This window comes from Oryx dammah, unplaced genomic scaffold, assembly GCF_014754425.2.
Source record: "Oryx dammah isolate SB20612 unplaced genomic scaffold, SCBI_Odam_1.1 HiC_scaffold_24, whole genome shotgun sequence".
Taxonomy (NCBI): Eukaryota; Metazoa; Chordata; class Mammalia; order Artiodactyla; family Bovidae; genus Oryx; species Oryx dammah.
Window position 1 is genome coordinate 36255818 of NW_024070208.1, and position 16013 is coordinate 36271830.

The 16013-nt window shown below is 40.7% G+C and overlaps 1 protein-coding gene across 4 annotated transcripts in view; it reads right to left on the reverse strand.

Annotated features, from left to right (window-relative positions):
- The window catches only part of MPHOSPH8 (M-phase phosphoprotein 8), a 44679-nt gene extending 31757 nt beyond the window's left edge, over positions 1–12922 (reverse strand). For all 4 annotated transcript variants that reach the window (XM_040266837.1, XM_040266835.1, XM_040266836.1 and 1 more), the window contains exons 1-2: positions 12525–12922; positions 1633–1788 (exon numbers count right to left, since the gene is read on the reverse strand). In XM_040266837.1, the coding sequence (XP_040122771.1) occupies positions 1633–1788; positions 12525–12752 (384 nt within the window). In that variant the 5' untranslated portion in view covers positions 12753–12922. The remainder of the gene's footprint in view (positions 1–1632; positions 1789–12524) is intronic.
- Positions 12923–16013: the final 3091 nt, after the last annotated feature.

Below are 16013 nucleotides of genomic sequence, written 5' to 3' on the forward strand. Positions count from 1 at the left end.
TCCAAGCCAGGCTTCTCCAATATGTGAACTGTGAAATTCCAGATGTTCAAGCTGGTTTTAGAAAAGGCAGAAGAACCAGAGATCAAATTGTCAATGTCTGCTGGATAATTGAGAAAGCAAGAGAGTTCCACAAAAACATCTATTTCTGCTTTATTGACTATGCCAAAGCCTTTGACTGTGTGGATCACAATAAACTGGAAAATTCTGAAAGAGATGGGAATACCAGACTACCTGACCTGCCTCTTGAGAAAGCTATATGCAGGTCAGGAAGCAATAGTTAGAACTGGACATGGAACAACAGACTGGTTCCAAATAGGGGAAGGAGTACGTCAAGGCTATATATTGTCACCCTGCTTATTTAACTTCTATGCAGAGTACATCATAAGAAATGCTAGGCTGGATGAAGCACAAGCTGGAATCAAGACTGCTGGGAGAAATAGCAATCACCTCAGATATGCAGATGACACCATCCTTATGGCAGAAAGTGAAGAACTAAAGAGCCTCTTGATGAAAGTGAAAGAGGAGAGTGAAAAAGTTAGCTTAAAGCTTGACATTCAGAAAACGAAGATCACGGCATCCGGATGGCAAATAGATGGGGAAACAGTGGAAACAATGGCAGACTTTATTTTTCTGGGCTCCAAAATCACTGTAGATGGTGACTGCAGCCATGAAATAAAAAGACACCTACTCCTTGGAAGAAAAGTTATGACCAACCTAGACAGCGTATTAAAAAGCAGAGATATTACTTTGCCAACAAAGGTTCATCTAGTTAAAGATATGGCTTTTCCAGTAGTCATGTATGGATGTGAAAGTTGGGACTATAAAGAAAGCTGAGTGCTGAAAAATTGATGCTTTTGAACTACGGTGTTGGAGAAGACTCTTGAGAGTCCCTTGGACTGCAAGGAGATCCAACCAGTTCATCCTAAAGGAAATTAGTCCTGAATGTTCATTGGAAGGACTGATGTTGAACTGAAATTCCAATACTTTGCCCACCTGATGCAAAGAGCTGACTCATTTGAAAAGACCTTGATGCTGGGAAAGATCGATGGTGAGAGGAAAAGGGGACGACAGAGGATGAGATGGTTGGATGGCATCCCCGACTCGATGGACATTAGTCTGAGTAAACTCTGGGAGTTGGTGATGGACAGGGAGGCCTGGTGTGCTGCAGTTCATGAGGTTGCAAAGAGTCAGACGTGAATGAGCAACTGAACTGAACTGAAAGCTGATTAAATATAAAAGTTATGTGTTGTAGTAATGTGAATAGCAGTAGTATTGTGAATAGCACAAAAGGTATTCCTCAGGTATACGAAAACACAACGTTCACATCATGGACAAACAAGTACAATTTCAACATGTCTCTTTTCTCCCCACTTTCTTCTTGATTGTAACTTAATCAACATGTCCAAACTATAGCTGTTTGTCACCTGCAATCACAGGATGGCTACAAAAAGAACAGTTTGGCAAAAATCAATGAAAGCATTCTATGAGAATCAATTGGTTGTACAGAGCTTACAACAGAAATGCTGTATATTTCACTTTTCCTTGTAAATTCCATACTGTATATTTTGTATTCCATTATATTTATAGTAAATGTATTATATTAAAAAAAACCACTGAGATAAAATAGAATACCTGGATATCTTTCTTCACTGATTTAGCTTTGTTATCTGCAATTTTCTTCCTAAATTCAAGAAGAACTTCCTTACAGTCCTCAAGGTGAATCTCAGGCTCCCAGGTATCATCATCTGCTGTGTATCCTTTCCATCGAACCTTATAAAGGACCTTACCCTGTAACATAAATTAAAAACAGGCAAATAAAGGATATTAGACTTGATTATAGTTCCAAAGCCATACAGTTGCTGAGAACAAATGAACCAACTTACAATGGAGATTAAAATCATGATAAAGAATGTCCATCTAAAAAAAAAAAATCATCTCGAGATCATTTGTGAATTCCTTAAAACACAATGAAATTCCACCCAATCCAAGTCCAGCTACAGTTTCTCCTCTGAGGGCAACTGCTTACCACAGTGGAACAGTAAGACATCAGTCACATTTTAACTTTCGTCCCCTCCTAACATGAACTGGCCTAAAACCATCTCTTAAAATTGTTCTAAGACAGAAGCCAGTGATTGTAAGTTTCTGGGGAGGAAAGCGGAAGGAGAGTTCATCTTCGATCTATTTTATATATGGTACTTTTCACTTAATAAGTAATTTTTAAATTAAAAAAATAAAAATTTAAATAACGACAAGAATAAAATGTGTGTGTGCGGGGGAGTTCTTCTCCTGACGCAAGTGGCCTAAAAAAAAAAAAAAAAAAGTATCCCTGGTGATCCAGTGGTGAAGTCTCAGCACTTCCAATGCAGGGGACCCTGGGTTCAATCTCTGGTCAGGGAACTATATCCCACTTGTTCCAACTAAAGACCCCAGGTGCTGCAACGAAGACCTGGCATGGCCTAATAAGTAAATAAATAAATATGAAAAATAAAAAGTTATCACACCAAAGGCAAAAACAACAGAAGCAAAAAAGTCACACTACATCAAACTAGAAAGCTTCTACATAGCAAAGCAAGTCATCAACCAAATGAAAAGGCAACTGCCTGAATGGGAAGATACTTGCAAGTCGTGTATCTGATAAAGAGTCAATATTCAAAACATATAAACAACTGAGAACTTCCAGTGGTTAAGACACCAGGCTTCCAATGCAGGGCTGTGGGTTCGATCCCTGATCAGGGAAGTAAGATCCTGCATGCCATACGGACCCCCCACCCCCAAAAAAAGAGAACCAATACAACTACACAGTAAAAAAAACCAATCGGATTAAAAAACAGGCAACTGTGCTTCCCTTCAGTGGTGAAGAACCCATCTGCCAATGCAGGAGACACAGGTTTGATCCCCGATCCGGGAAGATCCCACATACCAAGGAGCAACTAACCCCGTGCACCACAACTACTGAGCCTGTGCTCTAGAGCCGGGGAGCCACACGAGATAAGCTACCACAATACAACTGAAGTAGCCCCCCTCACCACCACTAGAGAAAAGCATGTGCAGCAGTGAAGACCTAGCACGACCAAAATAAATGTAAAAAATCTGAGATATTACCTCACACCTACTAGGTCAAACAAACAAAACCACAGAACATAATAAGGGTTGGTGACGATGTAGAGAAATGAGATCCTTCTCACACTGATGGTGGGTATGTAAAATGATACAATTGCTATGGAAAACAGTTCAGCAATTCCTCAACAAGTTAAACAGAATTACCTCATAATCCAGCAATTTCACTATGAAGTATATATCCCAAAGAACTGAAAACAGAGACATATTTGAACACACATTTCAGGGAAGCATTATTTACTACAGCTATAGTGGAAAACAACCCAATCAGTCAATCAATAGATGAATGTATAATCAAAATGTGGTAGTCAGCCTTAAAAGGGGAGGAAATTCTGACACATGCTATGACATGGATGGATCTTATAAACATGCTAGGTGAAATAAGCCAGGCACAGGAGGAAAATATTTATGATTCCATTCATATGAAGCACCTACAACATGGTAACTCACTGAGACAGAAAGGAGACAGGGGCTGAGAGAGAGAACAGGGAATCAGTGTTTACTGGGGACAGAGTTTCACTTTGGGAAGATGGAAAAGTCCTGGAGCTGGACAGAGGTGCTGCTGCACATCAATGTGGATGTACTTAACTACCCCTGAACTGTACACTGAAAAGTGGTTACAGTGGAAAATTCAAGATACACATATAGAATGCGTATATATGTGTTAATCGCTCAGTTATGTCCAACTTTTTGTGACCCCATGGACTGTAGTCCACCAGGCTCCTTTATCCATGAGGTTTCCCAGACAAGAATACTGGAGTGGGTTGCCATTCCCTTCTCCAGGGGATCTTCCCGACCCAGGGATCAAACTCAAGTCTCCTTCACTGCGGGCAGATTCTTTATCATCTGAGCCACCAGGGAAGCCCATATACATAAACTACAACAAAAACATTTTAAAGCTCCTTGTTGCGTCTTTTGTCCATTTTTCTTGCTCATTTATAAAATTTTTCTCTTCAAAACCTTTGTTTTTGGTCATTGCATGCATCTTGCAGGATCTTAGCTCCCCAACCAAGGATCGAACCTGGGCCACAGTAGGCACCGAATCCTAACCACCAGACTACCAGAGAAGTCCCTATTAAGTCTTTGTCATATATATTCCAAATTCTTGCTTCTCTAGATTTCTGATTTTTTTTTCTCCTTAATGCCCAACTTCACTGAGAAGCAAGAACGCCCTCAATTCAATAGTTCCCACACGATCTGCAGAGCACCATTCTAGCTCTGCTTTGAACACTGTCTGATTTTATTCACACAACCACCAAGGCCACAAACTTTCCAAGCTGAGTGCCCTCCCAGGTCAGTCCCCAGTCATGCCCACAATGCTTTCCAGACACTCTGCTACCTGTAGGAAGACTCAGTATCAGCCTTTAACAGGGTGAGAAAGTGAGAGATGATGGGAAAAGTATATAGCCTCTTAACTTCCAACAATAATCCTGAAAATCTTTATAATTTTAAAATAGTAATTAAGAGCCTACGTAGGAACTTCCCGGTAGTCCAGTGGTTAAGACTATATGGTTCCACTACATGGTGAGCAGGCTCAATCCCTGGTCAGGAAACTAAGATCCTGCAAAGTGGCCAAAAAAAAAAAGTCAGTTTAATGGTTCAGTTATGCAGCTGTGGGGGATGGGTGGGAGTGATTATACCAAATGAAAATGTATGCACATTCTTTTTAGCAAAAGTGTGGAAAAAGAAAACTATTAGTATACGACATTGTGACAGCTTCTATGAAGGTGTAGTTAAAAGGAGATACACCAAGGTGAGACAGCATGGTTGCATAATGCTGAACTCCTCTGTACCAATGGAGGCAAAGGAAAAAAACCTTAGTCAATAGTGTGCTGTACTGCCTTCAAGGAGCAGTATTCTTGGTCTTGGTAGGAGTATCACATGAGAAGTTACACTGTTATAGCAGAGTGGAAAAACACCTTAATGTACCAACAATAGGGCACGGAAACAAATGATCCTTGCTTTGGGGCCACCTGATTTTTGTGTGCATAAAAATAATGATAAATTTATTACTCAAGGGGGCTTAAAAAAAAAAACACCACTTACTTTCATATGAGCAGAAAAAAAATGTATATAGAGGAAAAAAATAAAGCCAATATTAACAACTGGGGGATCTGAGTGAAGGCATGTGGGAGATACTACACAATTCTTGCAGCTTTTCTGATTTAAGGGAAAAAAAAAAAACTCGTAAAGTTTTATTTCAACAATGAGCATAGATATAAATTTAATATTAGTTATCAATTAAGTTTGATCTAGTCAGTGACAATGAGGAATATTAATAATCATTTTTGAGTATAAGGAGTACTCAATTTTAGCTCCAGACTTAATTGACAAATAGCCTTTATTTCAGCAGTTTTGCTTCATTCATTCATTCAATAAACGTTTATTGAGGGTCACTTATGTGCACGGCAGTATACAAAAGAAATGAAATCACTGAATTATACTTTTTTTTTTAATAGGAGTAATGTCAACCCAAATATTGCCCAAGACTTTGCTGTATACTAAAAAATTTCATGACAGCCCTGGGATCTATAAACTTATCTTCAAAACTCCCATAATCTCTATTTTCTTGGTAGCTGAGCTTAACCCATGAGCCAAACTATAAGGAAGCAGATGGTCCTCCTATCCTCTTAAGATTCTATGTACTAGATAATTAGTTAAAAAAAGAAAACTCAAGGCCAGTGAGTCTGAGTGTATTATGAACATGAAATTAAAAAAAAAAAAAGCACAACTGTAATTAGGCACTTTAGTGGACTTCAAGTATATTAATAATAAAATCAGGAACTTCCCTGGAGGTTCAATGGTTAAGACTGCACTTCTCATGTGGGGTTGGGGGATCAATCCCTGGTCAGGATGTCTTGTTTCAAGGCAATAAATAATTAAAGGAGCAAAATAGCTAATATATTCTAAAATGGTGAGGCAAAAAATGAGTAATAAAAGAAGTAAAAATATCTGGTATCTTTTAGTACTGCTTTAAACACATCACAAAAAAATGACAGTTAAACTAATCAATAATATCAGGAATATGAAGTATGAACTGACTCATCTGAAAAGACCCTGATGCTAGGAAAGATTGAAGGCAGGAGGAGAAAGGGATGACAGAGGATGAGATGGTTGGATGGCATCACCAACTCAACAGACAAGAGTTTGAGTAGACTCGGGGAGCTGGTGATGGACAGAGTAGCCTGGTGTGCTGCAGTCCATGGGGTTGGAGAGTTGGACACAACCAAGTGACTGAACTGAAACTGAATGAAACAGAGAATAGCCTCCTGCATTCAAATTATTCTCAAATTACTTCCCCATTCTTCCACAGTTTCAAGTTCTTAACTAATGGTTGATTTGCTTGCTGCCAGATGTATTATAGGTTTCAAGTAACCCAATTGGGCCCTGGTGGATCAAATGATAAACAATTAGCCTGCAATGCAGGAGACCTGGGTTCAATCCCCGGGTAGGGAAGATCTCCTGGAGAAGGGAATGGCGACCCATTCCAGTATTTTTGCCTGGAGAATCCCATGGACAGAGGAGTCTGGCGGGCTGCAGTCCATGGGGTCATAGAGTTGGACACCACCTAGTGACTGAGTTGAACACTTTCAACACACTTAATCAGGCAAATATTCAATGTAAACAACATAAGAACTTATATCAGTGAAAGTAAAAAATTCTTCACGAAACATTTACTAATAATCAAATGTTTGGAAATTAAGCCATATATTTACACACAATTTATGGAAACTGGAAAATAATGTCATCTGAATGAAAACAAACATAATTTATGAACTGCAACTAAAGTAAGATGAGAACATAATTTAACATAACATAAAGATATGTTATTTGAAAAAAGAAAGGCTAAAAACAGTGAGCTATGCAAAGGAAACTGTAAATAAGGTGAAAAGACAATCCTCAGAATGGGAGAAAATAATAGCAAATGAAACAACTGTCAAGAGTTAATTTCCAAAATATACAGGCAGCTCATATAACTCAATACCAGAAAAACAACCCAATCAAAAAGCACAAAAGACCTAAACAGACATTTCTCCAAAGAAGACATATACATGGCTAATAAACACAAGAAGAGATGCTCAAAATCGCTCATTATTGGAGAAATGCAAAGCAAAACTACAATGAAATATATCACCTCATGCCAGACAGAATGGCCATAATCAAAAAAACCACAAACAACAAGTGCTGGAGAGGGTATGAAGAAAAGGGAACCACTACATTGCTAGTGGGAACATAAATTGATACAGCCACTGTGGAAGACAGTATGGAGATTCCTTTAAAAACTAGGAATAAAACTACCACACAACACAACAGTCCTGCCACTGGGCATATACCCTGAAGAAACCAAAAATGAAAAGGACACAAGTACCCCAATGTTCACCGCAGCACTATTTACAATAGCCAAGACATGGAAGTAACCTAGATGTCCATCAACAGATGAACTGATAAAGAAGCTGTGGTACGTATATACAATCACATCAGCCGTGAGAAGGAACTCTTTTGAGTCAGTTCTAATGAGGTGGACGAACCTAGAGCCTAATATACAGAGTGGAGTAAGTCAGAAAGAGAAAAACAAGTATCTTATATTAATGCATATATATGGAATCTAGAAGGAAGATACTGACAAATCTGTTTGCCGAGCAGCAGTGGAAACACAGACATAGAGAACAGACTCACGGACAAGGGTGGGGGAGATGAATGGAGAGAGCAGCATGAATGCATACGCACCAACATATGTAAATAGACAGCCAATGGGAGTTTGCTATATGGCTCAGGGAACTCACACTGGGGCTCTCTAATAACCTAGAGAGGTGGAATGGGAGGGAGGTGGGAGGGAGATAAGAGGGAGGAGACATATGTACACCTATGGTTAATTCATGTTGATGTATGACAAATCAAACCAATACTGTAAAGCAATCACCAATCAATTAAAAATAAACATTTTTTTTAAAACCTGTGCATCCATCTCAAGATGTCAGAAAAAGACCAACAAATAAGGAAAGATAATCATAAAGAAAAAGCAAAAATAAATGAAATAATTAAGAACTATACACTCTAATATTAAAAAGGATAAATCACAGCCAACTTTGGTTTATTCTATGAACATGAAGTTGAAATCAATGTAATTCATCACATTAGTGGTATAAAGGAGACAAATTATGCAATCATCTTAATAGATGCAGCAAAAACGATTTAAAAAAATTCAACATTGATTCACAATAAAAGTATTTAGCAACCAGAAATAAAGGGACTCTCTTCAACAAAGAGTAAATATACAAAAATTAATTGCATAAGCAACAAACAGTAAGACAAGGAAACTTTTCAAAAAATCATTTACCACTGCACTGGAAAATCAATAACACCTAAAAATCAATTTACTAAAACTTCAACATAAAGTTATAAAACAGGATTTCTCTGGTGGTCCAGTGGTTAAGACTCCTTGCTCCCAATGCAGGGGGCCTGGGTTCCATCCCTGGTCAGATAATAATTTGCATGCTACAACTAAGAGTTCACAGGCTGCAACTAAAGAGATCACATCTGCAGAAACTAACAACAACAAAAAGCATCCCACACATCACAACTAAGACCAGGTGCAGCTAAATAAGTTATTTTTTAAAAAGAGTTATAAAGTATTATTGAAAAAATTAAATTAATCCTAAATTTATCCACAAATTCAATGCAAGTCTCAATAAAAACTCAAAGTTTTTGTGTGCAAGGAAATTGACAAGTTGATTCTAAAATTTACAAGGCTTTGTTAAAGAATAAAAAGAAAGATTTGCTCAATGAAACCTGACTCCTACATTACACTATACACAAAATCAATTACAAGTAAAGTGCAAACATAAGTCAGAAAGACAAAACAACACAGCTTTCAGAAAAAAAAAAAAAGAATATTTAGAGTAAGGAAAAGATTTCTCAAACCAGACATTAAAAGCACTCAACATCAAGACAAATTAACTTTTCCTACATTAATCATATTCTATTTACCAAAAAGACATAGCAGGAAAAGAGATTTACATGACACCAGTCACAAAGGGTTTGAATCCAGAATACAAGAAATCAATAAAGACAACTCAGTAGAGATCTGAAAGGGCAGTTCATAAAAGATAACCAGATGATGACTAAATATATGAAAAGACGCTCAATGATTTCAACGCTGATTTCTAATGTAAAATCCAGAAAAATATAAATTACAAGTAGGAAATACCAACAAATACACCACCACTACTGGCTGAAAATACAGACTGATGATATCAAGTGTTGACAGGATGCGAAACGAAAGGAATTCTCGTAAGCCAGTAGTAGTAGTGTAAATTGGTACAACTACTTTTGAAAACAGTTTCTTAAAGCTGAAGACATATGCATCTTGTCCTCCTAGTGTATACCTCCCACTCCTAGGTATACAGCAAGACAACCAAGAGAAACATTTGTGCACAATACACCAGGAGACATGTTCAGTAAAGTTCCTGCCTGTTAGTCACTCACTCGTGTCTGACTCTTTGTGACCCCATGGACTGTAGCCCACCAAGCTCCTTTGTCCATGGAATTATCCAGGCAAGAATACTGGAGTGGGTTGCCATTTCCTTCTCCATCAGTAAAGTTCACAGAAGCATTATTCAAAACAGGAAACAAACCAGGTCTCCAACAAAAGTAGTAGAAAAGAGAAAACTGTAATATATTCATACAAATGAATACAGTTGACCCTTTAACAACATGGGTTTGAACTGTGGGATCCACTTATGTGCAGATTTTTTTCAATAAATATATTTGAAAAAATTTTAGAGATTTTCAACAATTTGAAAAAAGCTGCAGATGAACCATATAGTCTAGAAATATTGAAATAATTAAGAAAAAAGTATGCAAAGAATGCATGAAGAATATACAGATGTTGGTCTATTACTACAAAAGCATAAGATGAGTGACAGTTAATGGAAAATCAATGTGTTAAGTTTTCTTAACGTGTTATAACTGCTTTCAAAGAATTATATTATCATTCTTTTCTAATTGCAGAAATTGAATATTAGTTTATTATTCAAGGTAAACGATGTCTTTAAAAATGTAACAATGTTTCTGATACTATATTATAAATATGACTGTAATACTGTATGCCATAAAAATTTTCTAATGATTTGTTCTTTAGTGTCTAGGTTAGACTGCTTTGCTGTGCTAAGTCACTTCAGTCATGTTTGACTCTTTGTGACCCCCATGGATTGTCCATGGAATTCTCCAGGCAAGAATACTGGAACGGGTTGCCATGCCTTCCGCCAGTGGATCTTCCCAACCCAAGAATCTAACCTGCAGCTCCTGCGCCTCCTGCACTGCAGGCAGATTCTTTATCACTAAGCCACCAGGGAAGCCCAAACTAGGCTACTGTGAAGCAACTGTATCGATTACACTGCTGCTGCTAAGTCGCTTCAGTCTTGGCCGACTCTGTGCGACCCCCCAGACAGCAGCCCACCAGGCTCCGCCTTCCCTGGGATTCTCCAGGCAAGAACACTGGAGTGGGTTGCCATTTCCTTCTCCAATGCATGAAAGTGAAAAGTGAAAGTGAAGTCGCTCAGTCTTGTCCCACTCTTTGCAACCCCGTGGACTGCAGCCCACCAGGCTCCTCCCACCATGGTATTCTCCAGGCAAGAGTACTGGAGTGGAGTGCCACTGCCTTCTCTGATCGATTACTCTAGGCTACCATAAAACACTGAATCATTCAACTCATTTTCACATTATCTTTTCATTGTTGATGTCAGTATTAGTAATACATACAACACCAAAATGTTTTATTTAAGACAATATTGATGTAGGCTCTGACAGGTAATTCATCTTGTAAACAAACGATGTAAATAGGGTAGGCAATACCATTAATATATTTTCTCTTCCTTACAATTTTATTAATATTTTCTTTTCTTTCTTTTATTAAGAATCCTCCCAACCCAGGGATCCAACCCAGGTCTCCCACATTGCAGGCGGATTCTTTACCAGCTGAGCCACGAAGGAAGCCCTTTTTTAGAACACAGTATATAATACGCATAACATACAAAATATTTGTTAACTGTTTACACTATGGTAAGGCTTCCCTTTCTGGTAAAAAAGCCTTTAGTAGTTAGGTTTTGAGGGAGTCAAAATTTATACTGGCTTTTCAACTGTGCAGGGCCAAGCATCCCTAGGGCCCAAGTTGTTTGAGGTCAACTGTACTAAGCAGCAACCAAAACCAAAACAAAAACAAAAACTATAGCTCCAACAGCAGGGATTAAATCTCACAAAGATGTTACTGAGCAAAAAAAGCAGATGCACACCAAATATAGTGAGATTCCACTTAAAGGAAAAAGATTTTAAAGATGGGGCTTTAGGTGCAGTTCCTACAATCCTTGGAAGCTAACAAAATAAAATATTGTATCAAGAAGTGAATCATCTTAATTGTGAAGACAATACCGTCTTCACTATTTTCTGAATATCTCCCACCTGCCTGGCACTATGTTAAATGCAGGTGATACTAAAGTGTAAGACTGCTCCACCTTTTACCTCAAGGTACTTAAAACGTAATTGGGAAAATTAAATACATAAGTATGTCCCTAACTTCAACTAACAATAATACTGTCGACATTGGATTTTAGTTATTTATCCCCCACTGGACAAGAGAATCTTTTATGTCAGCAACACGGCACCTACCAGGCAGTGAATGAAAACAAAACTCTACCGAATGAATGAGCAAAAAAAAAAAAAAAAGTAGCATACGACAAATGGGAAATGAGAGACAATTAAAAAAACATAAGGAATAAAAAGGACAGGGAAGCCCAGCGTGCTGCAGTCCATGGGGTTGCAAAGTCGGATACGACTGAGAAACTGAACTGAAAACACAACACACAGAGGACCATCGTGTTGGGCCTTCGGTCACCCTACACCTATTTACTAAAATATATTATCTTCCCATTGCCCATTCTTACACCCACTCACCTTCCGCCAGCCCACAACTGGTTCACTCACTTAACAACCTGATACACATTAAGCAATTACTGCATGCTGGGCACCGGACTCAAGTGCCAGCGTTAACAAGTTAATACAGAGCACAGTCTCTGTACTAAGGGAGTTCACAATCTAGCAAGAGACCAACATGTAAAGAACGAAGTCTTGAAATGTAAAACAGAGATCTATACAGTTTCGTAAGGGCACAAACGGAGGAAGCACTTCACTGTGGGGAGACCAGGGTCATACAAGACATTGAGCAGGGTTCCCCACGAGGGATGGGGAAGCGCGGGGCAGAACGCGGCGAGGACACTCGGTTCTCGGAGCCGAGACGCCACCCTCGCGCCGAGGACCGTGGCCTAGGAGGGGGCCCCGGTCTCAGCGCCCCCGCGGCGTGGACCTCCGCCGCCCCCTTTGCGCGGGCAGCATCACCCCGGGCCCGCACCTACCCCTTCAGTCTTCATGTCCAGGATCTTCTCCACCTCGAACACATTCTCGCCGTCCTCCTCGCTGTCCCCGCCGGCCTCCTTTCCTTTCGCGGCCAAGTCCTCTTCTTTGCCCCTCGCCCCAACTCCCTCTCCTTCGACTGCAGGCGACTGACCACTGCCGTCGGCACCCGAACCAGGAAGAACTGTAGCCATGCTCGTTCCTTCCGCCTCCCCCTTCGCCTCCGCCATAACGGAGCTCTCCAAGCTGCCAGGAGAGGGGCCGCTAAGAGCGCCCCTCTCGCAGCCCCGAACCTCGGTCAGTCGGACGCGGTTAACTGGAAAGCACCAATGGCGGGCTCGGGACAGAGGTGCGACGCTCGCGCACAACAAACACGTCAACGCGGGCGCGCCTCAGCCCCGCACCGCCCACAGGAAGCCGGTGGGAGGGCCGAGGGGAGGGAAATGCCTTGGGCGGAAGGAAGAGCCGCGACATAAAGCCGCGGCGAGCGTCTCGGGAAAGTGTCGGGGGGGCGGGGCTTGAGGGGCATGGGCAGTGCCGTGGGGAGCGGGGCCGGGCGTGGGCAGGCGGGGCTTGCGGGAAGCAGGAAGGGAGTGGAGCTGGCGGGCCAGAAAGATACCCGGCGAAACCTCTTCCCTGGCCGAATGCTGTCCAGATACCGGGATTCTTATCTGGGTGATGTAGCTAGGATAAACGCCTAGGATCCAATCAAACGCAACTCATACTGCTGTTACGGTTTAGGGGAGTGCTGTTTAAAGATAAGGAAAACGTTTATTTTCCAAGTTCTAGTTGGGATTCTCCGCACGCCCCGCCCCCGCCCCCCGGAAAATCAGAGAACGTGATAAAAAGTAATTTGCCCAGGTTATAAGTGATTGACAAAAAGTGCCCCCCCCAAGTGAATTCTCGCCCACAGTTCAGTTCAGTCGCTCAGTGGTGTCCGACTCTTCGTGACCCCATGTACTACAGCACACCAGGCCTCCCTGTTCATCACCAGCTCCCGGAGCTTAAGCAAACTCATGTCCATCGAGTCGGTGATGCCATCCTACCATCTCATCCTCTGTGGTCCCCTTCTCCTGCCTTCAATCTTTCCCAGCATAAGGGTCTTTTCCAATGAGTCAGTTCTTCGCATCAGGTGGCCAAAGTATTCGAGTTTCAGCTTCACCATCAGTCCTTCCAATGAATATTCAGGACTCATTTCCCTTTAGGATTGTCTGGTTGGATCTCCTTGCAGTCCAAGGGACTCTCAAGAGTCTTCTCCAACACCACAGTTCAAAAGCATCCATTGTTCGATGCTCAGCTTTCTTCATAGTCCAACTCTCAGACTACTGGAAAAACCATAGCTGTGACTAGACAGACCTTTGTTGGCAAAGTAGTATCTATGCTTTTTTAATATGCTGTCTAGGTTGGTCATAACTTTTCTTCCAAGGAGTAAGCATCTTTTTATTTCATGGCTGCAGTCACCATCTGCAGTGATTTTGGAGCCCAGAAAAATAGTCTGTCACTGTTTCTACTGTTTCCCCATCTATTTGCCATGTAGTGGTGTCATCCTGCTTATTTAACTTATATGCAGAGTACATCATGAGAAATGCTGGGCTGGAAGAAGCACAAGGTGGAATCAAGATTGCCGGGAGAAATATCAATAACCTCAGATATGCAGATGACACCACCCTTATGGCAGAAAGTGAAAAGGAACTAAAAAGCTTCTTGATGAAAGTGAAAGAGGAGAGTGAAAAAGTTGGCTTAAAGCTCAACATTGAGAAAACTAAGATCATGGCATCTGGTCCCATCACTTCATGGGAAATAGATGGGTAAACAATGGAAACAATGTCAGACTTTATTTTTTGGGGCTCCAAAATCACTGTAGATGGTGACTGCAGCCATGATATTAAAAGACACTTACTCCTTGGAAGAAAAGTTATGACCAACCTAGATAGCATATTCAAAAGCAGAGACATTACTTTGCCAACAAAGGTGGGCTATGGTTTTTCCAGTGGTCATGTATGGATGTGAGAGTTGGACTGTGAAGAAAGCCAAGTGCCGAAGAATTGATGCTTTTGAACTGTGGTGTTGGAGAAGACTTGAGAGTCCCTTAGACTGCAAGGAGATCCAACCAGTCCATTCTAAAGGAGATCAGCCCTGGGATTTCTTTGGAAGGAATGATGCTAAAGCTGAAACTCCAGTCTTTGGCCACCTCATGCGAAGAGTTGACTCATTGGAAAAGACTCTGATGCTGGGAGGGATTGGGGGCAGGAGGAGAAGGAGACGACAGAGGACGAGATGGCTGGATGGCATCACGGACTCGATGGACTTGAGTTTGAGTGAACTCCGGGAGATGGTGATGGACAGGGAGGCCTGGCGTGCTGCGATTCATGGGGTCGCAAAGAGTCGGACACGACTGAGCAACTGAACTGAACTGAACTGATGGGACCAGATGCCATGATCTTAGTTTTCTCAATGTTGAGCTTTAAGCCAACTTTTTCACTCTCCTCTTTCACTTTCATTAAGAGGCTCTTTAGTTCTTCTTTGCTCCCACAGTAGTTAGGTGAAATATTTTTCTCTTTGAATTGCAAATAAGCAAATACAGACTTTGTGGCAGAGGAGCTTTTCCTTTAACCTTGAATTTTGTTGACTGATACAAATGCACAAGGTGAGAATTGTGAGCGAAGTCTTATTTGGGGTAAAATGAGAACTCGATGCAGAAGACAGGCTCTCCCCAGCACTGGAGGAACTGCTCCAAAGAGGTGGGGGCTCAGCACAGGTGTGACTTCAGTGAAGGGGGTACTCACACTCAAGCACCTGCTTTGGCAGAGGGCCGCTGCTAGTCGCTAGGAGCAGGTGTCCTTGTTAATGACTTTAGTGCTTTTCTAGGTATGAGGAGTTGTGAGAATTGGGCTCATAAAATCTCCAGAAAATATCTATCTGAAAGCCAGTCCTGCAAGTTTTTCCCAGAGCACAGAGCTTCATTCCTGATCCTGGCCCCAAGTTCCTTTCAGGAGGTGTTGTAGGTCAGACTGCAGTGGCTAATGACCTCATCCTTGTAGAGGCAGATGGCAAGTGACAGTTTTTAGTTGACAACTTAATTTACAAAATTAACTTTTAAATTAACAGATAACGACTCTGATGCAGCAGATCTTTGTGCTGGCTTGCTAAGAGCATCCTAGGCGTTAGGAACATAAAGATAAATACATCACAGCCTGCCCTCCAGGGACTCTCAGCCTCTAAAGAAGGGCAGCAATTCTAATAATTTGAGATATTTACAATATTAAATAAAATATTTTAAATAAAATAAAATATTTAAATTACAATTAAAAAATATTATAAAGCAACATTAGTTGATGGGGGACAGCTTATTATTTCATAATTCTATCTAATGAGAAGAAAATAAAATAGAGAATCACAATATTTCTTAAAATGATTCAGACAACAGCATCATATTGGAAAACTGCTCATCAATGTTAACATTATTAAAGCAGATAAATCAGACTTCATGG